Raw genomic sequence first — 25,735 nt, forward strand, 5'->3', positions numbered from 1 at the left:
CTTCCGTTATTGCGCAGCTACTTTGTTATATCAAGCGTATATAACGTCTAGTTACTCGTCGTCCGCGAGTTCTTTTAATTAACAACGTTTAAGCTACATCGCCCGGGGCAAAAGGTAGAAAAAACTATACGTACGTACCTTGTACGTAGGTACGCCTTGACAGGTAGACGAATATAGACAAAGTCGAAAAAGATCGTTGTCTCTATGTTTGTCCAAGCGCGTTAAAAAATAGTTCGTTTTTCAGCGTTGGTCACGCGACGCTAGATTTACGCCTAATACTACATACTCGTAGAACCTCGAGTAATCGTCGAAAGAACGACGAAAGAAGGACGAAGGGACACGTATCGTAAGAATAGCTGTCTCGGTGTTACTCTTCAATATTATTTAGTATAATATGACAAATTTACGTTAAAATCACACGTGTATGCTATCGGCAGAAAAATGTCTTAGAAAAAGCAACTTTTACATATTTATGACATTTATGATATTTATGATATTACGTACGTAGCGGTGCGCGTCTCGGGTTTGTTTCGTCCAAGCACGGCAACACAGCGTCACAGCTTCTAAGGTGTATTCGACGTGCCGTAAGGTCGACCGACCGTGATGAAATCCACGAAAACACCCGATCGCGTGGAAACCGAGCGGCAATCTTCCCTTCCTTCCAGTCGAATTAAACGACAAACGCTTTGGCCAGTTCGTTCGACACGAGTCACGTTTCGTAAATATAGTTTCGTGAACATCCGACGTTTCGCAACTACGCTTCTATATAATAAACGTAATTCTTTCAAAGATCCGAATACGACTTTTACAACGACTTACAACGACATTTCGTTGGACATCGACGCCGGAGAATTAGAAAAGCTTTTGTTTCATCTCGATGGTGCTTTCGTATTGCCAAGCGTGATAGAAATCACGCGTAAAAGTCATCGAAAATAGAAAGACGAGGAAATACGAAGAAAGGAAAAAAGATTCGGTCGTACAAACGCATAGTCGAAAATTATTTTAATCGTTATGTTTTCAACAATGTTAGAAGATACGTGTATAAACGAGGAAAAAGTTTAAGCGAAAGATAACGATAATTGCCACTAGATATTATGTAATACTTTTAAGCCGTTGTTTCTTTACCAATTTGTTCGCTAATTTCGCGAAAATATAATCGATCTGATACTTTCAAAGCCATTTCGATACAGAGGACAATGCTGTTACGTTAAATAGACGAAACGGTAAAGGTTTAGTTCTTTAAGTACGCTTTCCTGCGCGTAATTAATTCACCATCTACGCGCGTTTCTAAACGTGTTATCTAAAGCAAAACAGCCAAAAACAACTATCTCGTACAGACTATACGATCTTCTACGGTCCATTGTTAAATTACCATGCAACTGTCAGAATTGAAACTCGTATATCACGACGTTCAACGTGAATCTAGCAGTCCCAGGAGAAGCCGAAAGACAATCGTTCGTGGTTCGATTCGCAACGTGGAGCAATACAGAAGCCGAATCGCGTTGCGCTTCGATATTGCATCGAGGTATCCGCACCGCGTCCGACCCAAGCTATTACGTCTACGCAAATGTTCCCGTGATGTAAATCTGTCGGGGAATGGCCGACCTCGAAATTGCACGGCCTAACCGATACCGCGGCAGCTCATTAGCTGGTCGCTCGTTTCACAAGCCGCATTTTCTATCTCGAGCAAACGATTTCCAATCTTCTTCGTCTTTCTCTCTTTTCTCGACGCGATGCCGAGCCAACCATCTATATTAACAAATATAAACAACTCGTACAAACTCACCTAAACGAAATATATTATACCTATCGTTAGAGACGTTAGGATCCGAGCGATGCGATGAAAATAAACGAGTGCCCTTTAAAGTGGATGAATTTGAACAAACGCGAGCGTTAATTTTGTTAAACGCGTTTGCGCGATTCAACGACTCGTGGCTGTGCTCCATCGTGTATTATTTCATGGATTCGGTATTCATGAATGGTCTCCTCTTTTACGAGTCTTCTCTCCTCTCACAAACGAACAAGATGGATTGGTCGTAGTGGGTGGTAGGTAATCGGCAGGCTTCGTCGATCAGTGATCGGTTATTTTATCGAGATTCGTTTACTATACGCGCGACGAGAAGAGAGAAAGGGGAATCTCACCTGTCCGATGGAGTGTCGCGGTGGAACGATGTTTTCAAATAGCCTCTCGGGGGAATATTAATAAAGGGTGCTCTGAAACACGTGGTAGAACGCGCGTGGAGGGTCGGTTGGTGTGAAAAAAAGGGAGGGAAATAAATCGAAACGGTGGAATAAAACATCGTGTACGAAGTTTCCGTTGTCGGAAACGTTGATTCACGGAGAGCCAACTCTTTCCCTCGGATGGTTATTTGCAAAGGTATTCTAGTTGTCCTGGCATGTTTACGCCCAGGGTGGAGGGTAGTTGACGTGGTTCGAGCTATTTTTTTTTTTTTTTTTTTTTTTTTTTTTTATTAAGGGATTGTCGAGAATCTCGTGGAATCAAGAGTGCCAAACTGTCGAACAGCAAAGCTCGATTTTTCGGATATAAACCCGCGTTCTCTCTCGAACGTACCCGTATTTACTCGTTCGTTTCTGATACGATATAATTCAGTTTGTTTAATTTTTCAGCTACCACACCGATGACCAAAGCTCGTACGAAACGATTAAAAGAGATATATGTATGGGTGTGCGTAGATCTGGTAACGCTTAAATATTTTCAGCAATTTGTGTCAGATCGGTAGGCGTTTCGAATCGTCGTGGACGCGTCGCGCTAGTCGATAAATCGAAACGCTGGATTCGCTCGTGCCGTTGCGTTTGCTTGTACACCTTCCGTCGCGACTTTTTTCACAGTTTACAGGTTCCCAGGGTTCCCGTAACTGGAGACACCGCGTCAAGACCCGACTTAATCTCTTGCGTCTTAAAATTCGCTAAAATAACGGTAAAAATACGATATAACGGAGAATACAGAAATTGTGACAAGTTTCTACGAACGGAAGAATCGCCGATCTCGTTTGCACGTTCGTAGCGAGACGATCGAAGCAAGTCGAACTATCAAATCCTAGATCACGTCCTTCCAGATTGCCTTCGATCCCGGCGGCATTCTTTTCAACCTGCGAGACCTAATGACGCGTCGAAGATGCTCGTTAAACGAACTTCTTGGCTCCTCCGCGATGGCCGATTCCGCGAGTCTGCGGTGGTCCATAGGGGCCGTAAATCGGTAACTATCGATTTTTGTCTCTCCTAAGACAAAAGCGACACAAAAGCGACGTTCGACTTTGAGATTAAAAGTTTCCTCATAAACTTTTACCGTAAAACACATGGCGGTGTAATTTTATTCCACGTATATTCTATGGTTTTCGAGATTCTCTTTCCCTTTAAAGTCATCTTCTCGCAAATCGATACCGATTTTACCGTAAAAAAATGTTATCTTATCGTAATGACATAACGTTGTGTTGTTATTACAACTCGGTTTGTAAACGTATCGCTGTATATCGACGATAAATCGGCGAAAAGTGGCGATGCCTTTCTTTTTTATTAGATCGGTTGCGTACGAACAAAGGTTACAAAAGTTGGTAATCTGGAAGATTATGTTATCGAAGTGATTATTATTATACTAGGAGATGCGAAACATCGTCGTATGCCATGCGCTTCGATCGCATTGTCTATGACACTCGTAGAGTGTCCGTATTTTCATCTGCTAACGGATTACGTATTAGATTCGTGTGCCTTTCGATTCGCGAATATTTACGAGCTGTAGCAAAAGACTTAAATACACGTAAATAGATATTTTTCCGCGCTGGACCACGCGAATCGTACATTATCGTTTACAGGTTCGGTATAGGAAACGTAGCGTGAATTATACAGGGGGTAACTTATCTCGATATACGGTAGATGCGATGTCAGTTGCAAAAATTGTTGAATTACGAGCGCACCGAATACCGAATACCGAACACGAACTTGTCATTTTCTAGCTTTATATTATGGAATAGAGGTGTATTATCGCGTTTGAACGTTCGAAAGTTTTAGAGTTTTAGCGAAGGCAGGAGATGAACGGTGTTCGCGGCCATTGTATAAACGGTAATAAGCTTGTAACGTTACGTAATGGTGGATGGCTTCGTCGTTGGCACGCGTGTATACGCGCATTACAGACACACACCGACTGGTTGCACGTACCACGTAGCGATTGTTTCCTCTTTAAGTCAAATCTTTAAGTCGATCAAAATATCAACGTTTAGAGAATGTCCTATATTTTTATTACCATTTCAACTCGGCCAGTTTTAATGTTAATCGTCTATAAAAAGCCGAAGCAAGTAATTCCGCGTACGCGACTTGGAAAGAAAATGCCGGGCCGTTCGATCCTCTAACGAACGCGAATTAATAACCCGCAGAGAAAAATAGATATAAAGCTAAAAAGAGTCGCTACTATTGCAGACACACGCGGTTTTCGCGTGTAATCGATTCATCGTAATCATCGATCAAGTGGCACGATCGGGGTCCAAGTCCGCAAGCTCGTTGACGAACAAAAATCGCAGACGCGGGAAACGTGGGTGGCATCGATCGCGCGGATCGAGATTATCGAGGGCCACGCTGGCATGCCAGGATTCCTGGCGTTTCTGGGTTAGAGGCGTTAAGGCCAATTCGTACGAATGCATGCAGGGTACGCGACCCGTACTTGCTTCGATCGATAACGCCTGCCACGCTCTCCGTACACCTTATCCAAAGCGAATTTAGAGTCCGTCGCGGCCGCCGTTGTGGCTTCGATTATTCCATTATCGATTACTATTCGTTGGGGCGTTCGCCGGGAACGACGAACGGACGAACAGCCTATGCTTGTCGGAATCAGATCGTTGCTTCGGTCTAAAAAATACTTTTCAACGTAAAACTGTTTAAACGCGGACTAATTAACTAACTAATTAATTGCCCGAAGCTACATCGCGCGTCTGTCATTTCACGGAGGCTCGTAAATAGAACGCTCGCGATTTAAGAAAAAAGCTCTTTCGTCCAATCGATCCGAAATTCGCTTTCTTCGCGTTTCAACGTTCTAAGCACCATATTTCTAACCAGACTTTCACGCAGCCGCTACAATTATTTTTAATCGCAATCGTACGTAACGTCGCGTTATTTACTTCGTAACGAGTACCGTACGATACGATAAAATGAATTTAAGCTTCGGTAATTTCGGTTATCGAGGTCGATTTAGCGGCAACCTCTTTAAACGGATCTCCACCGATATAGAGGTATATAGAGTGGGAAAAGAAGTCGAAAGACAGAAAGAGAAAGAGGAGCAGAATCGGAAGGAAATGGAAAATACGTTAAATTACGCGTTAATTAATTGATATTAACGCGTCGTACTTAATACATCGTACGTAGCGTACACAGACGAGCGAAAAGTCGCACCGGTACACGCGCAAAGTCGAAATAACACATATATAGGATACGTGGGCCTCTTAGGTGCAGCGTGCGTTCTGTAAGGTTGATGAAATTTTCGGCAGAATGCAGCCGATGGTTGGAATTCGATAAGACCGATGCGACGAGTAGCGAGAACAGATTCGTAAGTCTAGTGTCGGAAAAAGGAGGTCGGGGCCAACCACTGCCGAACAACGAACGATTGGATCTACTGGGGCGTAAAGCTTGGTGGCTGGTGGGTGTTGTTGTTTTCTGCGCATTACAGCGAACCATTAATTCAAATTAGAGCACGTTTCACTGGTTCACCGGTAGCCCGGCATAGATGTAGGTCGAGTGTTCTTCGCGCGACACATTTTGGCCGCGGAACAGCCAACTGGCCAACGAATGCCCGCCAAATAATAGTTGCTGCCAAGCAACGTTTTCTCCACGTGCTATTGTACTCTCGCAACAACTGCTCTTCCTCTTATTCCTCCTCTTTTTCTTCTTTGCTTTTATATACCGCGGTTATCTTCTTTTCTTTCGAGAAAACAGGGACAGATGGAGAAGAGGCAAGCCAGTAAAGAGCATGAGAGAGAGGCTAAAGTTTTCATCGAGCTTTTGTCGAGCCGATGTTTTCGATTAACTGCACCGGTGATAATAAAAAATATAAATAATATAGCAAAGTATAAATTTTCTCGAAAGCTCCACCTTTACGCGATGGAAATTTTTCTTTCGCGGCTTCTCTCCTACGCCCTCTTTAACATCTAATCCGTATCGAAGAATGAAATTGTCAAACGACGGTACTCGTTATACTCGGTATTTCAAAGTCGCACGATGCTGCCATAGATGCTATAGAGGATTAATCGTAATCATCGTTTACGTAAAACATGGCTACAGGCTTTGCCCAAGGAGTCGGAATTTTGAAATATTTAGATAACCGCGTGGCCGAAGACCGGCAATGGACGTTTTCCAGCGGGGCTCGATATTCGGAGTAAAATAATCGTGAAAAATACGATACATGTACATTACGTGCTACATACGTAGCAAGGCAACAACCGTCTAACGAGCTTTTTGCTGCAAGTAGAAACATCGAAACATCAAAGCGTTTGCTTCTCATATCGACATACCATTGGTGTGTACATCCTTGTTCGAGCGAGAAAATATCTTTTCAAATGGAAGATACACACGGAGGAAATCTTTGCTCGCGATAGAAACAACGAGATGCGATATTTATTCGAAGAGTTTGTTTAACATCGCCTCTCAAGAGCTACATACGATGCTAAAATCAAAGTTTTAACTATTATCGGGCGTTCGACACACCTGCGAATCCATGGTTGCTGCGAATTAAATGACCGATTTTACGATTTTTACATTCTACTCCTCCATTACTAAAAATATCGAAGCACCGAAGATAACCAGGTTATCCAATACCAAGTACGAAAACCTATTCAACTACTCGAAAACTACTTCTTTTAGCGATAACGTACGGTAACGATCGGTAGACGATTCAATTTCAGTTTGATCTTAATTAATTGTCGTACGATTAACATTTCGCGTTACACGACTATCAAATGTCAAACGTTTACGTACGCGTCACGATAAAACTTAATCCGTAGCTTCTTTTATCGAACTGACGCTGTTTGAAAGCCTACTTCGATGATACAAACGTATCTACAAAGAGTCCGTTACGACGGATAATTGTGACTCTATCGAAAAGAGAATGTAACCACGTTAAAAATATCAAAGCCTTATGTCCGCGAATTGCCAACGAAATCGGAAACCCAATCGGAACTAGTCGTCTCGTCGTTATGTAAATGAAAATGCACGAGGCCCAGGGAACGCAAGGTTGTTGGAATTTCGAAAAGCCGGAGAATGTACTCGACGAGAAGTCGAGTCTCGCGGATAGTTAAAGATGCCACCGACGCTAAAGACGCAAGTTTGCGAAACCGGTTCGCGGAATCGGACCGTCCAAAACTTATCCTATTACGAGTTTCTTCGGCGAAAGAGGAACGGGGACGAGAAAGCTGCGTTTCGCTCTGTGCCTGAACCAGTGCCTCTGCGAGGCATCGGCAATCTCGAGAAAACGCGTCGAATTTTCGACGCGCTATGCAAACGGAGGCGCAAACTCCAACTATAAGCTGCCCCCTCTGCTTCGAGACAGATTCACGTGGGATACGTTCTCAAAGTTGAAACACGAGTGACCTGGCTGAAAAGCGCAACAGCTCCTCTAACTTAGTTGGTTCGCGAGCAAACGATTAGAAAGTAGTTAAGAGGATACGCTTTTAAAGCGCGAAATCCGTTTAACTCGCGTCATCGGTCGAGTTTTCTCAAAAGTTTCGCGACATTCTTTTACCTAAAGTTACCGCTCTGAATTTAGTTAACGTTAACAACGAGTGGCCCTAATTATCTCGAACGTTTAAAAGTATTGTTCGATAAGTTTGTTAAACGAGACTAAGTTTGAGGTCAGAATGCTTTGCCTCAGACGAGATCGAAGATCTGGTTGAATTTAATTAGCAAATTAACAAACCGATAGGTAACGTCGTAAAGACTAACCGTGCTAATTAAACGAGAGACTTTTTCGAAAACTTAAGGACATCGTCGAGACTCTTTTGGAAAAGAATTCGTCATATTCGTCACGGTAAAGATCGAAAGATCAGTCGCTAATCCTCGTGTTTTCTGTTACAGAAAGGTCGCTCTAGTTATTATCCTTACCAGAGCCGGTTTGGACTTGGATCCAAACGCCCTGAAAAGGTTGAGAGTTACGGTGCCGAAGCTCGGTCTAATACCATGGGTGGTCGAGGCAGTCGTCGTAGCTGTACTAACGAAATATCTTCTTAATTTGCCCTGGATATGGGGTTTCTTGCTTGGAAGCGTAGTAGCTGCTGTTTCGCCAGCCGTCGTAGTACCTTGCCTCTTCAGGTTACGTGCCAAAGGTTACGGAGTTGCCAAGGTGAGATCAAATCATTTCTTTTCTTTTTTGTTAATATCTCTATCAGCTCTATCAAGCGAAAATTCTTGCTGCATTATCCATTTTAAAGAGCGACGAAAATCCGCAACGTACTTTCCGTATTCTTCGAAGCAGCTTCGTTCGAACAAGAGCGAAAATTGCGCGAATTAATCGCGTCGCGATGCGTCGGCCAGACGTATGCGTTCGGAGATAATGCCCGCCAAGTTGCATCCGTTAGTCGGTAGCGCGATACGGTGGGAACACTCGTGCGCCGTAAACTTACCGAATGCACGTCGACGCTAATTAAATTTCTTTAGGACGCCGGTACTGCACCATCGCTGCAATTTCGCGTTTCCTCGCGGTGCAATTGCGCACGACGGGACGCGGGAAAAATTCTAACTCTACTTTGTTTCAAAGTAACCTTTGTTTCATTTCAAATGTACGTAGCTAGCTTTCCCATACGATTCCGTGCGACTTGCAGTGCCAGCGACATTTTCTTTGGTAGATTGAATTTTCCCGAATCGAGGAATAAAAACGCGTTTTATACGGTTAGCAGGACCTTGTAGTTGCATCCGTGCTATTCAAGAGATTATAAAACCACGTTAATTCAAATTCGTGCAAAATATCGTTGAATATAAGCGACGAATGTAAGAGAGAACGAAAAAGAGACTATATTAAAGAGACTATACTATATTTAACGCAAATTCTTTTTCCAACTATTTAACATTATGATTTCTTTGTAATTTCATAATTGCATTCTAACGTTCTAACAAACAATTGTCTCCCGAGTAACGACATTTTTCTCGTATTCTGTACGTTTCAACATGTTCAATCTCAGATATCGTTTACAATATTCTTGTAGCGGACAATGTTTGATAAATACATTTCGTTATCGTCTCTGGAGAGCCCTCGTGCGCAACCAATTAATAGTTAAACGATCAACGCAAACGGCAAACGCGCGTGTCTGTTCAACGCCAAGGCGAAAAGCAAGTCGAAGAATAGTCGGCTGCGTTCAAGCTACATCTATTTAGTATCGTGATCTGTTCGCGTCGTTGGATTACTTAAACCTTGAAAACCGCGGAGAGTCGGCTTTCCAAGAACAGAAACGTTTCCTGGGAAATCTAATACGCCTATAATCGCCGATTACGATAAATTCGGGGAAAACCGGCATACCATCGAATTAGACGGAATCGTAGATTAAACAGCACCGGCCTGTAATCGTACGGTGATCGTTAGATCCGGTGAAATCTCCATGGTCGAGATCCTCTTCGATGCGTCATTGGAGGAGGACCCAACACCCCAGAATAGAATAAAATACGAAATTACAGGTTATTCGCGTTACTTCTTCCCTTCTCGTTTTTCGACCTTTTCGACCTTTTCGACTTTTTCCATCGAAACGTCAAAAATGATGATCATTCTTCTTGTTTATTGTTCGAAAAGGACGATCGAACGATCAAAATCTACAATGTTATACAATTATACGATATGATAAAATGATAAAATCAGTGTTATACAATTAATAAAATTGGCGTAAAATCTGCTCCTATAATGCTTCTGATGCGGGATTAAAGACGTTATTAAATTAATTAGATGAAAACGATGCGGCGGTACTTTTGCACGGATTGAAGCAGGATGGTCTCAAATTCGAAGGATCTCTATTTACCTCGTATCAGATAGGATTACAGGTTCAACAGCGTTTCGTAATTGCGGCGGATTAAACTAGCGGCTGGATTTAGCCGGATCTTTACCGATGCGATTTACCACATAGGTTACGTTTTCCTATCAGTTGTGCTTCTGTAACGATCGTTACGTTTTACTGTTGAAGAAAAATATGCAAAATAAAGTAGTTTAATATCGCTAACGTAACAATGAAAATTGAAAATTTAATACCGTGGTATAAAATCCTCATTGCACGATATGTAACAAACAAAATTACAAGAAACTGATTGCTTTTGTCAAACTTGGATCAACGATTATTCCATGTTTGTCCATTTACACGCGTTATCTCGTAAACGAATCGAATCAAAATGAAAATTATTCGTTCGAGTTATAAGCAATCTTGCAGGCTAGCCCAAATATCTTAAAACAGAGATATATAAAATGCACATCGATGCAGAGATTAATTTTATATCTGATCATTTATTTCCGATTGGATTGGAAAAGGAGGCTGACGATCGAATTATAATAATTTCCTAGTAACATTTTTTCAAAGTAGTAAAAATTTGTCAAAGAATTTATACGAAACGAGTTTCAACTAACCGTAACTACGTACAACATGCTCGTTACTCGACTGAAATAACTATTTCAGACATTACCAATACGTTTTATCGCGTTTCTGTCGGCTAAATTTCATTGTTTCTCTTAATTTATACCGCCGAATTATAAAACCGCCGAAGAAACGCGCCTGAATAATCACGAAAGACAATTTCTGTCGCGGATCGTGCATCCTTGGAACGATGCTACAAAGGTTGTCGAAAATATCGTTTGCGGATGGCCGAGCGATCGATATTCAGACGGTAGTCTTTATTCACAGGGCGTATTCTTGCCTTCGGAACGGCCTGTCAGTAACAGTTCTTATCGACAAATCGACGTATTCGTCAAATCGCCAAGGGGCGCGAGGCAATTTCCATGAATGGCTAATTCGGTACCACAGGCGTCTGACCATAACGCCCCGTCGCTACTTGTCCCACGTTCCAACCTCGCTTTGACAAATTTCGCTTCGGTATGCCTTATCATTGAAAATAATCGAGATGACCGTTGCCCAGACCATCGTACGCGTTCGAAAGACTTTGTAGACGAAATCGGACATTTCGAATATCAGGAATCTATAGTAAAGCTCTAATTTACCATTGGAAAATTATGGGGAGCACAAGACTTTCTCTATCCTATCGATATACATATATACTCGAACTGTTTGAATTATAAGCGAAAGTAAATTATTAGATCTCGACAGAGATTGGAAACAGAAGAATACATTTAACGAGAAACGTGCAATCAACGCGGTGAATGAAACGATAAATTATTAAATTTTCACTAAATGCGAATAGCGTATGCAGAACTGATTGAAAGGTTTATCATTGCAAGGCGATTTGTTATGTCAACAAAATTCCATTTATAACGATGTAATATTTCATGGAAGAGAAACGATTTCTCGCGTGTTTAGACATTATACGCTATTACATATATTTTCTAAAAATATAGATCCATCGTTTACAAATATATGAGTCATCGAATTATTTTTCCCCAAGATTGTACATATTACGAGGAAAAATTCAACGAAACGCCATCGCCGTCACCGAACAGCAAACAAACAGAATCATTAAAGACAGCTCGGATGCGAAGTTTACAGTCCAGGGACAAAAGTTGGCACGTCCGGAAGATTTGACGCGTCGCAACGATACGGTCGTGTTTAAAATGATAATGTGAAAAACATTAGCAAGAACGAACTGAACGACGAAGAAGAGCGCAAACGAGGAGAGAAGGAGAGAAAGAGTGAAAGAGATAGGAGAAACAGTGGGAGGACTTAAATAATTCAGTTTAGAAAATGGAGTGGAAGCTGTTTGAAGAGTGCAAAGGCCATTCCTGGCAATGTGATATTCATGAGTCGAAAAATCTAGACGAGACTTTTTGTTTATTCGTCGCTCTTGTGGTGGAAGCAGCCGCGCAAGCGAGAAGAAATTAAACGCTTTGTCAAGAGTGTGCCGAGTAATTCGCATTAACCGCGAGATCAAAAAGGTTCCCGAGGAATCAAAAAGAGGAGGTCGAGACAAAGAAAGGAGAGGGAACCTTTTCTTCGTTCTCTCGTCCCTTTGCCGCGTGCTACGTACATGTTCCTTGTACCGTTAAGTAATCGCGTTTCTGAACGTAATTTCTGTATTAGACTCTGGAAATAAATTTCAAACTTTTTGATCGAAGATGTGGCGTAGATAGAGGTAACTTGGAATTGCGAAGACGTGACGACACGCGTGTTGGATATTTGATAGTCGGTGTACGCGATCGTGTAAATGCTATTTTAGTATCGTTTAGAATATTAGAGGCCGTTGAGTTTTTATTTAAGTCGAAGGTTTATCGTAGATTGGGTTAGTGGGATTTCTTGTTAACCGGTACTCGACCGGTACCGGTGATTTTATACTTTACGCGATACGCGCCACTGACAGCGTATCGTACTACGTGCAAAATATAAAGTATACGTGTAAATATAAAATTAAATAATTTAATCAAAATCATCAACGTCTTGAAATAGGATTTGGAACCGAGCCTGGCAAATTCGAAAATGTGCCCATTTGCCATCCACGTTTAAACAAACAGCTTCTCAAGGAACAAATTTTCAAATTCACCAACTGAAATTTAAAAAGCGGACAACTAATTTTTAAGTATAATTTATCGCTTGCCCTGTTTTTCCACAAAGTGGATCTCCGCTGGGTCAATGGTCCACGCAGGATAGGGCTGCGAAAAAGTCTCGCACCGAGATACCGTTCGATCGGTAATTCGTGAACGCGATAAACGTTTATATACAGACGGTCGAACAAGAAAAAAAGCAACGCGACGAAAGATTTTTCAAATCTAACCAAACTTTCGAAACGATCGCGCAAAAGGAGAACGTACAACGAAACAAATGTTCGCGGAAATGGCTGACGAATCGAAATCCCTTTGTCGACGGAGCAACTCAACGCGATTTAACAAGTCGTTGGAACGATCGTCAAACTTAAATCCCATACGAGATATGGCTTTTCGAAAGAATCGCGAGAGCGTGATCTCGTTAGATTCTTCCTCCTCCTCTTAATTCTCTTTCGTTTCATTTTCCCCGATTCCTCCAACTCCGTTTCCTTTCTATCTATCAAACGGCGGATTATTTTCATTGACCTCGAACGTTCCGGCTTAAAGTTCCTTAATGGTTTTCGAAGTTACCGCGATGGAATGTGATTGCAGCCGATAACGAGGTTTCCGCGAGTCGCGGATGTTGTAGTCGTCGTTGGAAAATAAGGAAAGTTACGGCGGTAGGAGATGAAAAATACGGAAACCGTCGATTTCTGTCGGGATGCTGTTCATCTCGTGCCATCAAACTCGGTAAGAAAATTGACCCTCGAGGATGGCTAATAATCCTTTTCTTCGTTATTTCGCCATCTCCTGGCGTGGATATAATTTAAATTTTACTTCTGTAATTTTAACATTTACGATTGGATATCCTTTACTCTTTGGATATCGATGATGTCTTTGATTGGTGCGGCCGTGTCTATTGAAACGGGCATAAGAGAGCCGAAAAACAAGCGTTACTCTTGAACAATACATCAAGGATGTGATCAATACACGGGCGTCCAGGAATAATTCTAAAGGAACATCCGCTTGAAACGACGCGTTATCGAATGCCGCGTACAGTCTTTTATATTTATTAGACGATAGTCGCTTAAATTCTCTCTCCCTCCTCTCTCTCTCTCTCTCTCTCTCTCTCTCTCTCTCTCTCTCTCTCTCTCTCTCTCTCTCTCTCTCGATTGTATATTCGTTCCAGCATATGACAGAGCAAAGGTACCGATTACCGCGGTAACGAGATTTAGTCGCACTTTGTTTCGCTATTTTTCTTGATTTCTTATGAAACAACGATTCGCTGTTTTGCACTTGAGAATTATTGTTATTGTAGTATCGTGGACAAAAGGCCTAAGATATCGGCCGAACCGTATACAATGTTGCGAGAACCGCGGTGTCGTTGGGTACAACAATGTATCGTCGATCTTTTCAACTGAACAGTTTCGTCGAAAAGGCCTACGTGACCCTGGCCACGAGCGTTTTCGGGACACGTGCGCTATAGGGCGGGGAAAAAACAAAAGAGACGCTAAAGACAATGTTAGTTAAGACGCAGGCGAGAACGAATGCAAAAGGCGTGCAGTATGAGTTGAGAATCGGGAGCGTGCGAGTGCGGATGCCGAAGACGAGAGTTATAGAGAGTGATTTGAGCGAAATAAGACTTTTGTGTTTTAGTTCAAGTTGAACATTTATCGTTCTCTGTCCAATTAATCCTTGTTATTTTTATTTATCTTAATAAATAGTATTAGGAGAATTTTACAAACCTAAATTATCCTAATCCCATCCTTTTCCGATACTACATTATATACATATATATATATTTCTTTTTCTTTTACAACGTAATTATTATTACGTATTAGGTATTAATCGTTGTTTCTGCGTTTCATCAAATCGCTAAAAGCGTTTACAGATTTAAATTTAATCGTTGCTTGATTTATTTTTCGATCAATAGTCTATAATCGCTGCATCGAGGTACTTATTCGATCTTCGTTATTGGTTTCACTTCAGGGCATTCCAACTTTGATCATCGCCGTGTCTGGAATCGATGACGCGGCATCAGTGGCGATCCATGGGATAATAAAGAGCATCATGTTCTCCCACGATGCGCTCTGGTATCAGATCCTCCAGGGTCCTATTGCCATTCTCGGAGGTCTTGGATTTGGAGTCCTATGGGGTTGGCTGGCTAAATATGTTCCGGAAAAGGGAGATGTAAGTACGCTAAATTTTACTCGCTTTCATTACATCGATCATACTACTCGATCGATGATCAGTCGGATCGATCGTCTTTCACGTTTACCGTATCTTCGAGATCGCTATTCGCGCTCTATATCGACTCTTCTCTGAATCTACGTTCGCGACAAATATGCCGTAACTTCGACACAGGTACTGGTACGTTGCCGGTTTTATACGACACCTACAACGTATGCATAAAAGTTTGGATCTGCGCCTTCGATTTTCATGAAATTTAAACACGTCGTAAACCCATCATTCCGAACCATTTTTTCTTTTTTTTTTTTTTTTTTTTTTTTTCTACGCTTAGAAAACCGCCACACACGTTCGGCCACACTCTAGTTTTCTAGAGTTTTGCAGGAAATTCGAGCACGTCGCACGACAGCGCGCAACCGCTTGTCTCTGCCGTATCCGCAAACGTATCACGGTGATCGGCAAAAGTTACGGCGAACGATCCGTTATAACGCGTAATACACGGGTCAAAACGAAGAAACGCGAAACAGCGAGATGGTAAATTAACAGGTTCGACACACGAGGCCATGGTACCGAAGGCCTGACAAACGAACATCGATCCCGCTGTATACGTAGACGATATATCGAATTCGCTAGATCGCTGGACCGCTAGATCGCGACGCAGACTGTACGACAATTTCGTTAGGCGCATCCTCGCGTCGCTTTTTCATTCGTACGACAAATTCTACGAATCGTGGACTATTCGCGACGATTCACGATGCCGTAACGCTTGACCCGATCCCTGTGCAATAAAAGATGATGCTTTGGCACGCGGCCCTCGATTCCGCTGTTTAACGGCGACGCCGTGCTCGAAACAAGCCTCGCGAACGATCTCGATAGGATACGGCTGGCGATAGACCGTTGCAAACTGGTTGCGCGGAAACGGGATCAACGAGCCGAGCCGTTTTTCTTTCCAAACGAAAGCGGGTCTAGAGACACGGGGCTCGAGGAAAATTGGGCCGATTCTTTATTTCCCGACTCTTTGATCTCGCGTGGTTTTGACAGTACCGAAAGTGGATGACGATGCGACCGATCTATATAAAGCTTACTCGTAACGCGTACCATCTGTCCATCGATTAGAAAGTTATCGATGACTAAGATCATCGTGTAACAGCGGTTTCGGCTGTACCGTTAACGCGTTAAGGTTGAAAGACGCGCATTGATTTCTCAAGCCTGTTTCATTTGTCTAGGCGATAGGCTACGAAAGATACAATTTTCATTCGTATTCTTCGATATCGAAAACAGTGATTTATCGGATAAAATAAGATCGCTTCTGTCCATCTTGTCGGACACGCCTTCTCTCTTTTAATAATAATTTATTATTTATTCTACGGTTCGATTTAGACGAGCGTACGAAACGACGTTACGACAAAGCAAACTGTGGAACGTTGATTGCTTCTACTCGCGTTCGACGATTCGAACGATTCCGGCTGGCCGACGATGGAAGACCGATAGGAAGAACGGTAGGAAGAACGGTAGGAAGAACGGTAGGAAGAACGGTAGGACCGATCGGTACGAAGGCGACTCGCGCAACTCGACGTGCTCGTTCGACGATTCCAAGGATTCTTCGGGCCTTGCTACGTTCGACCGAGTTTCAACGCTTAAAGCGTGGCTGCTGGCGCGAAAAATATGCGTGCCGATCGATTTCCACCGAACGCGACAACGTTCGATCGGCACGCTCGTTAGGTGTATCGTATCGGCCGCGACGATTCGCGCGAAATTCTCGTTCGCGCGGTACGATATCGGGCGATCGTCGACCTTGCCACGAAGCATTCTCGCGTTTACGCTCGTTAATGCCAGTTCTAGCTCGGTGGTGCCGTTTTTCATCGGATACGTGGCACATTCGCGATTGTTGACGATTCCCTGCAGACCAGCCGCGCTTATATCGCGAGATACCGGGCCGAGCCGGCGAGAAGCAGCCGACAGAATTTATTATTCGCCTCGCGTCCCGACGTAATATACGCTGGTTGTTCGCGCGAACGTACGATCCGACGCGATGTGCACGTTATCCGTCTTGGCCCGCCACGGCGCGGCTGAATCATCAATTCCGCTTATTACCTTTCCCCTACCGATAATTATTACCGTTTGCCGTTTGGCTAGTAATATCTTCCGCTCTGTTGGTCGTTGCTGTTCAGCGAGATCGTTAGATCTTTGAGGTGAAAGATCGAAACAGATCGTTCAGAAATAACGAGTATCGTCCACAAGCCTGAGATATCAGCGATGTAATTTTCAAGTATTTAATTTAACTTTGAGTCCGAATCCTAAACGATTCTGTGCCGTTTCTTCCACTGATTTCGACCGCTTTAGTCGTTCGTTTCGCTTTTCTATCATAAACATGCTTTTGATGATCTTTTATTTGCTTGCGAAGCAAACAGCGATATCGCAAAAATTATCGAACCAAGCGATCTGTCTCTCCTAGGAGTTGAACAAACGGTAACAAACTTTTTCCGCAGCCACGAGCCAAAACGAGAAAGAAAGGAAAGAACGAACCGGTGGAAAGAGAAGCAGACAAGGAACAGATCGATTTCCTACGAGTCGTTGAAATTTGCTTCTCGTCAGAGTGGCTCGTTCGCCGCGAATTTGAGAGAACCGTGGTGGAGATGATTTAGAAACGCGAGAGAAGAAACGTAAAAGCGGGCCGCCCCGCGGTTGGATGGATCGACCAACAGGCGGCGTTTCACCGACGTTGCCCGTTCTTGCCCCTTTCGCAACCTTGCCAACGTTTCGCCAAGAAATACTCTTCCCACGCGATCTCTATACGGCAAAAGAACCTGCAGAGAGATTTTTCTCCTTTCTTGTTCCTATTTCCAACTTTTGCCAACAAGAACCCAGTCCTTTCGACGTATGATAACCGGAGAGCCGAATCGTCTCGAGAGCTTGATTCCCATTGAAATTTTTGTGCGGATAGAAGATTCGTTAACGGTGGAAAGAGCGCGGTTCGGAGGCTCTTTTTCATCGCGTTTGGATACTTTGTCGAGGGAGGTGGACAGAGCTGGATTCTCGACCAATTGCTTGAACAACGCTGCCGTTTTCGTGCCGATCGTACGATCGAACAACTTCGTCAAGACATATATATATATATATATATATATGGTAGCCTGACTTTGGAATTCAGGATGTTTCGCTTTCAGAAATTCGTCTGTTCGGAAATTCGTCTAGCACATCCGAATTATCATAGTATTTGATCTCGGTTGAGTTTCAGTATCTTTACCAAAGGAAAGAAGAAGGAACAATTTCACGGAATCTTCGATCTTCTTTTCGTTGCTTCTGTATTTGAAAAACGTGACACGGTTTGTTCTATGTTGGCAAGAAAAATAAATAAAATTTACACATATTGATACGGATATACGTATAGAGCCGAGAGCATAAGACGAGATATTTTCGATATTAATTCTTTGAAGAAGTAATCAAGGTAAAGTAACGAATGGCCAAAAGGTGCCGATTAACTCGCTCCGAGAACCCTTACCTTAGCCAAATAGCAGCGAATGGCAATTAACGTATCGTAAAGCCAAGTGGGTACAAGACACCGACGAGCGTACTCGAAGATTTATGGGTCAGTTTCTCAGGATTAGGAAGCCGTGTAACCTCCTGTACCATCCTCCGTATAACCTACCTGGCATACCACCTACAACCATTTTGCGATCGTACATCAAATCTGCTTGTTCGTCTCAGCCTCCGTGAGACGATACGGCTTAAATCTGAAAAATCGGCTTATCGTTGTATCTCTTACGTATTTATTTTTATAATTAAGTTTATAATTAAACCATCGAGCACGCAAGACCAAGTAATTCGGCACTCGGATCGTCTTTATCCAAGGACCACTGATTCTCTCTCTTACGTATCGTTTCGTTTCTGTTAGCTAACGCGACTAACAACGGATTACGTTTTGCTCTTCTCTTGCCTCTGACAGACTACAATTCAGAGCATGGAATATTGGTTAAAATTCACAGACTGATGTGGATCCTTCGAAACGGACAATAATTGGGTAATAATCGGTAATAATTTTCAACGACAGAGCGAAAGCTTGTTTCTATTTTTACGAGTCGAAACAGTTTCGCATATCTGTACTTGTGACAACGTTTTAAACGCATATTGCCGCTGTACTCGATTCATTTTATCGACTAGAGACAAAGACAGAGAAAGACGATCCTTTCAGCATACAGCGTAAATGCTGTACAGAAAGAAACGACGTCTTACAGTATCCGCAAATTATACAATTTTTATAATTATACATAACTATTTTACAATTATAATTACAGTAGCGATTCGTAGCGAACGAATTTTGTCGATAATAATTAATTACGCTCGTTAATCGCAAATAGGCACGCTTTAATTCAAAACTGCTGTCAGACATATTTGAAATTGCCACTAATTAAACACTGCCAATTACTATGTCGCAAATTCGTGACATTCGACTTGGTAACGTTGTTGCAAACAGCTGACAGGGTCAGCTTGAAAATAATTAGAGTAACGGAATAATTTTCGTAACGAAAATTCGACTCAACGTTCGATGAACGTCGATACTCTACGATATTTGATCCAACCAAAAGGAAGAAAAAGCGTTTCGATAAATAATGATTTGGACACGACGCTAACCACCAAGTTGTTGGAATCGATGAAATGGAAAAAGCGGTTATACGTATACGACCTTGACAACGTATTTCAAGGCCATCGAGGAGGTAGTTGAACGTTACGCATATTAGCAATTACGAATAAATCGACTTCGTTAATAAATCGACGAAGAATTCGTTCGACGGTGATGTTGAAAAATGGCAAACTGCTGGTCCCCTTGCCCGGTACGATAAAAGTTCCGTAGCAAAAACCGTTTTAACGAAATCAAAGTGCAACGAGATAAAATTGGCTCGATGGTACAGAACGTAAATTTATAATGACAAAATAGTGGACGCGTGTATCGTAATTCTCACGAGGGTCGAAGCACGCGATACGAGAATTCGCGACAAACGATAAATACAGACGAAGATTCGAATAGATCGAGTGCTGCTATAAATTTCATCTCGGCAAGGCAGGACAAATAGTCTGGTAAGAAATGCGATTTCCAACGGTGTTTTGAGGCAAAGCCAAGAGAAAGCAGTGGAAAATGCGAGAAACGGACCAATAGGTCGATCGGCAGAATCGCACACGATCGTCTCTGTTCGAGTACGTTTCTGCACAGGGAATAGTGGACCTAGTAGTCGTTATCCTTATCGATATCGATATCGATACGATTGTCTATGGAGCTACCGATGTATCAGATACGAGCGCGGTACTCGTACAGATTTTCCCTCGAAGTCATTTGGCTTAAATTAACGAATAGAAACATTCGACTTAAAAATTTAACATCTATAAATATAAAAATCTTCCAAACGATACGAATCGCAAACTCCTTCCAAGAACAAACAGCTACTGCTTAAAATTCGCTAAAATTAAACGCTAAAATAGCGTACGAATAGCGTAACAGGAAGAAAGAAACACGCTTGCATTCGCCATAAAATTAAAATAAACCTTTAATGGAAACTCTTTTAATGCCGCAAACCCGAACGATCGTAACAAAACTCTAGTTGACGGGTATGCTGGCTGCAGCGTGAAATGGATCGTACGTCCAAGGGGTTGGAAGAGGACGAGCTCGCCATCTTGCCGCGTGGCAAGAATCTCAAGCGGCGAGTGTACGTCTTTCGGTGACGCGTAGGAAGGTGTCGAGGGGCTGGATCGCCGGTCTATCGCGCAACTATTCGTAACAACTCGAGCAACGATCGTACGATTCTCCGATACTCGAAAACGACTCTGTTTGCTACCGCGTTGAATTTTACTCAACGTCGTAGCGGTGAATAACGATTCGATAGGTTTGGCTTTCGTCTATATACATACGCGTGTATGTATCGTATATAGGAAGAAAGAAAGAAAGAAAGAAAGAAAGAAAAGCGTGAAAGCGATAGGTGAAATGATTAATGAAAAAATTAATTGGAGGAAATGCGTTGATTTGCGTAACGGTAGCGCGCCAACTTCCGCGTCGTTGAATATCGTTGGATATCGTTGGATATCGGATTGGGGCAGAGTTTGTTGCTCTTGTAATCGAAACTTCTCCGAGGACGAAGGCTAGAGCTGCTTATATAACTTTCGGTTTCAGGGATACCTAGACGTAGCTGGCATTTATCGCGATAGCGGGGAAATAACGAATCGGTACTTTGGCCTGCCATCTCCTACACGTTTAAAACGTGGTAGGAAAAAGTTGTCGAGATTGCTAATTCCTGCGGCATACTTAGACATCGTCGAAATCGGGAACGCGTCAAGATCGAAGGAAGCAAGCGAAAAGCGTCGCTTAAGATGGTTGCCCGACGAGAAACGCGTAGCTTTAACGAAAATCGACACACGGTGACGAGGATATTTATCAGGCAAAATTTTCAAGAGTAACATTTGGAGAAAGAAAGAATTTGGCTTCGATAACGCGATTGGTGACAAAGTTTATGAAAACCCGCGTCACCGCCACCTGTCACCGACGAGATCTGATACGAGGCTACGGGATTGCAATCTGTCGTGGCGAATTCCAGATCCGACGACACCTTGAGAAGAAATTAAAAGACCGATACGACGGCGAGACGATTGAAATTTTAACGCGACAGACGCAGCGATTATTCCGATTAGCTCTCGCGGATAGAAATTGGTTGTCCGGATAGATGAATTATACGCGTCTTGCCAACTTGAAAATTTTAATTATATAGGGTAATTATTAGGTAGGGAATTATATTACGACCTTGAAATATGTTTTTCCCATGCACGTAACCGCCCCGTTTCGCCTTCGTTTCCGAGATATTCGCGAAACCTTCAATTAAATTTACGTTGCGGTTACACTTGGTTCTGGCATATAGATGAGCGCATTTTTATATAGTCCAGACTTAAGCCCTAGTTATTACTTAAACTCATACCGATACCGATCGTCTTTCATATATAAATAAAAAATAGATAAATATAGATATAGATAAGTTGATTGGGTTAAACGACCAATCGGATATTATACGTCTATTATTAACGCACCACTCGAAGAGCTGCCGTTTATTGCCATTGTTAGCAACTAACATTGCTAACGTTAATTGCCACGCACCGATGTACCAGTGTATCGATACGATCGAATAAAAACAGAAATTGTTGGTCGAAACTTCGCTCATCGAAATTTCAATTGCCTTGGCAAAAGATCGATTGCTCTTCGCGAAGAAAACAATGTTTCCACAATGTCCGATTCGCGATGCTCTCGCTTAGCTTTCATCCGGCCTTAACCACGAACGAAGCTGAATCCGCTCGTAGAACGTAGAAAGCACGTAGAAAAGTACGTAGAAACCAAGCTCGTAGAAAAAGCACACCGTTTCTGCTTGCTATTTCTTTCGCGATCGTATCGCGGAACCATGTCGATCGTATCTCGTCTTTGCACGTGAGTCACGTTGCTTTACGTCTATTTAACCGGCTGGATTCCTCTTCCAACACGACCGATTGTGTCCAGCAGGCTCAACGAACGTCCCAACTACCGTTAGAATCGTAAGCCTGCTTTCGATCGTTACCCCGACTGACTTTCTTCCCTATCTTCGCAGATTTTTCCCACACTTTTTTCCTTCTTAGAATACGACTCGTTCAACGACGGGAGGAACGAATGCGAATGTCACCTATCGATCGAATTCTCTCTATCGGGCATAAAATAATACAAAATACGTACGCGTACGTTCATCGTGCTGCGCGAACGCGATAGCGCGATAGCTCGTATTATCCGCAAATATCTATTTTCCAACCGTTTTTATCGTTATATAATAATCAGGAAACCGAGTTACGTTTGATCGCACGTTCGAAGAAACTTTGTCGGTCGCGCGAACTAATCGAAAAATTTGCCACGAGTTTAAGAAGATATCTACCCTCTGGAACTTTTAATCGTCATCCCAACTAAAATCACGAACCGAGTAAAAGTAAACGATCCAAGACCCAATTTTAAGTAGGACTTGGCAAAAGTTCGTTTCTCGATGTTGACGAAGGATCCGCTAGCTGTCGCTGGACAAACGTGGCTGGATAAGTCCTTTATTTTGCTCGAATAATTGGAAAACAGGTTCGTTTATCTATGTTTCGTTCTCTTCTCTTCTCTTCTCCGTTCCTCCCATTGATTTTCATCGTATAAGGTTTTTACAATCGTGAAATAGTTTTAATTTCTTTCCTTGCCTCGTATGTTTATAATAGACAAGCTATCTACCAAACTTGTAACGACCATTTTAAATGGTATGTAACTATATGTATATATATCTAGGATAAAGCAACGATACGATTAAGAAAAATGGGAAGAAAAGAAGCAACGATTAAGAAAAGTATTGCACGTCTTCTTGTGTCGATCGAAAACTGCTTACACATATACACGCGACATTACGTTGCACGATCGATTTTTACAAACAGTCATCCTTCGAATATTAAACATCAGCTCGTTAAGGATGCGTAGCGCTACCTACGACGTAATTAATCGTTCCAGATTTACGTATCGCTGTCCTGCTAGCTAGACGAATCAATCTGTTTGTACGACGAGGACAACTTGCCTATTGTACAGTTGCGTACGTATTATGCCATCTAGAATGTCCATGAACGCACAGTGTCGCCATTAGAGCGGAAGTAATTTCTGCTCCATTTTTCAAATCTCAATTTCAATCGCATCGTTGCTACTCGCAAGAATGGGATGCAGTTTACGTAGGCGGACAGTTACGCGATTCATACTTAATACGCGCGGTGAATATGGTTTAGATCCCTAAGAGGCTACTCGCCGCAAAGTCCTCGGTCACGACGATCCGGTAGAACGTGCCTATCATAAACCTAAGCAAACTTTCATCCTTCGTTAAATTTCTACGTATTCCGTTCACCGGGATAAGTAATTATATTTGCCCCTGCAACCAATGCCGTGCCGTGATTTACGTTTCAGTGGCGAATAAAACGTCTCCCCTTTTCATTTATTATCCAACTAACGGAACAATTTTATTGTCTGCTCGTATCCAACGCTCGTTTCTACTTCTGGTCATTTTCAGATTATACCAGTTAATCGTTAATTACGAGTAGTAACTAATCGACTAGAGATAGAGAAAAGCGTTGGTTCAGTGGGTAGCTTCTAAAGTTCACGAGACATCCTACATCCTACATTCTACGAATTAGAATCTGTCTGAATTAGGATCAAAATTTGACGTGCCGTTTAGTCTTAAATATCCATTTAGTCTTATCGAATCTCAATTGTTTTCTAAAATCGGTGTTACATCGACTCTGTGTGCCCCAAGTTGCGTTTCACGTCGAAACACCGACTTGGACAACATATCGTTGATGTCGCCACTCGCGACAAATCGTATTAACGTTTATTACGGTGAGAATCGCTGGGTCTTCCAAACGAATCGTATCGCGTTCAGATCGGAGCAAGACCGATATTTACTACTCGCTACTGGAACCATTTCGATCGGCTGAAAGAACAATTATTAACGCTTGCGCGCGAAACGATCAACGTACCAAATATCGAATTCTACGCAGACGTTAAACAAAAATACAACAAGCCAGACATGCGTCGAATAAATGGTCAATAATAATCGACTAGTAGCGACTAACGAACTGCATGGTGTAAATAGGACGTGCGCGCAAAAAGAAGGGAACGGCGGAGTGCGCAAGAGGCGCGAAACCATACCGTAACCGTACCGACCATTGCGTAGTTACGGATTAAAAGCTATCTTTAAATCCCATTCTTCCGCCGGAAAAAAAAATAATCAAGGCGAGAGAGAAATGTCCCGCGATACGCGAACGTCGATCCCGTGACAAATCATTTCCGCGACGAGAAGTCGGGTTAGAACGCGACAGGTGCAAACGAACGCGTGCAACGAACCTTTTCCCGTCCACGAATACGATCGTACGCAACAAGATATCCGACCGAGGGTTCGACTCCGGAACAATATTCAATTTGCACGCGTGACGCGTACGCGCCGCTGTCCGCGAGATATCGATCGCAAAAGGTTCGAAATTGAATCGAAGCCGGAGGGTTAGCTAGCGACGCTGCCAACGGCGTTTTATCGATTCGCGCGAATTAAACGTTTGTGTACGGATTCGGTCGGAAAGCCGGCCAGCGCTTGCTTGCCGCATCGCCACCTGCATTGCCTCCCGTGCTCTTCCGCCACCCGTGCGATCAACCTCTTTCTTCCTGCAATTCGCTTTGAATCGCCTACTTGACCGATTCTAGATTCGAAAAAATCGCTCTCCGATGGCCAATCGTGAAAGAGACTGACGGTAGACGATGGGAAACGCTGCAAGAGGAAAGCAGAACTTCGTAACGAGGCGTTCTCGATAATCGCGAATGACGATCGAATGATAATCGCATCAAAGAGTTGGATTTACATGTATATGTTCGAAATTTCTCTGGATAGATTTGTTTTGTCTCGAGATTCCGAGGTAAGCGCTCTTGCGTGCAAGGACTGTGGTCCCCTCGTAATCCGTTTGTCAATCGGCACCGTTACCTTTCCCGCTGCGTGTTTCCTCTTCTTTTTCTTCTCTTTTTCTTTTTCTTTTTCTTTTCCTTTTTTTTCTCTTTTCTTTTAAACCGTATCGTCTAAACCGTATAGTTTACGATTACTTGATCATATCGACACGCTGTTGGCTATACGAGACACTGAGAGCAACTCGAAGAATTACCGCAAATACGCTATGGAAAATGGACTTTCGCGGTAGAGGAAGATCAAACGTTTATCGTACGCAAAGGGAAAACGTAACGGTACTTTCCGGGTGTTACTTCCCAACGGATAAGGTATCCTGGCAGATACCTGCAGCGGCTGAGACTCGTTGCTTAGATTTCAGAGAAACGTCTCAAAACAATGACGGTGCTATTTC

At 42.7% G+C, this 25,735-nt stretch overlaps 2 protein-coding genes across 5 annotated transcripts in view; both read left to right on the forward strand.

Annotated features, from left to right (window-relative positions):
- LOC126919496 (ATP-dependent RNA helicase DHX33) overlaps positions 1 to 25,735 on the forward strand; it is a 250,860-nt gene that overhangs the window by 165,509 nt on the left and 59,616 nt on the right. The gene's annotated exons all lie outside the window — the stretch shown is intronic.
- The window catches only part of LOC126919489 (neuroligin-1-like), a 150,480-nt gene that overhangs the window by 106,964 nt on the left and 17,781 nt on the right, over positions 1 to 25,735 (forward strand). For all 4 annotated transcript variants that reach the window (XR_007711676.1, XM_050728790.1, XM_050728791.1 and 1 more), the window contains 2 exons: positions 8,071 to 8,335; positions 14,639 to 14,839. Coding sequence is in view for 3 of the 4 variants with exons in the window: in XM_050728790.1 (XP_050584747.1) it covers positions 8,071 to 8,335; positions 14,639 to 14,839 (466 nt within the window). In the remaining variant the exon portion in view is untranslated. The remainder of the gene's footprint in view (positions 1 to 8,070; positions 8,336 to 14,638; positions 14,840 to 25,735) is intronic.

Source organism: Bombus affinis, chromosome 8 (genome assembly GCF_024516045.1).
Source record: "Bombus affinis isolate iyBomAffi1 chromosome 8, iyBomAffi1.2, whole genome shotgun sequence".
Lineage (NCBI taxonomy): Eukaryota > Metazoa > Arthropoda > Insecta > Hymenoptera > Apidae > Bombus > Bombus affinis.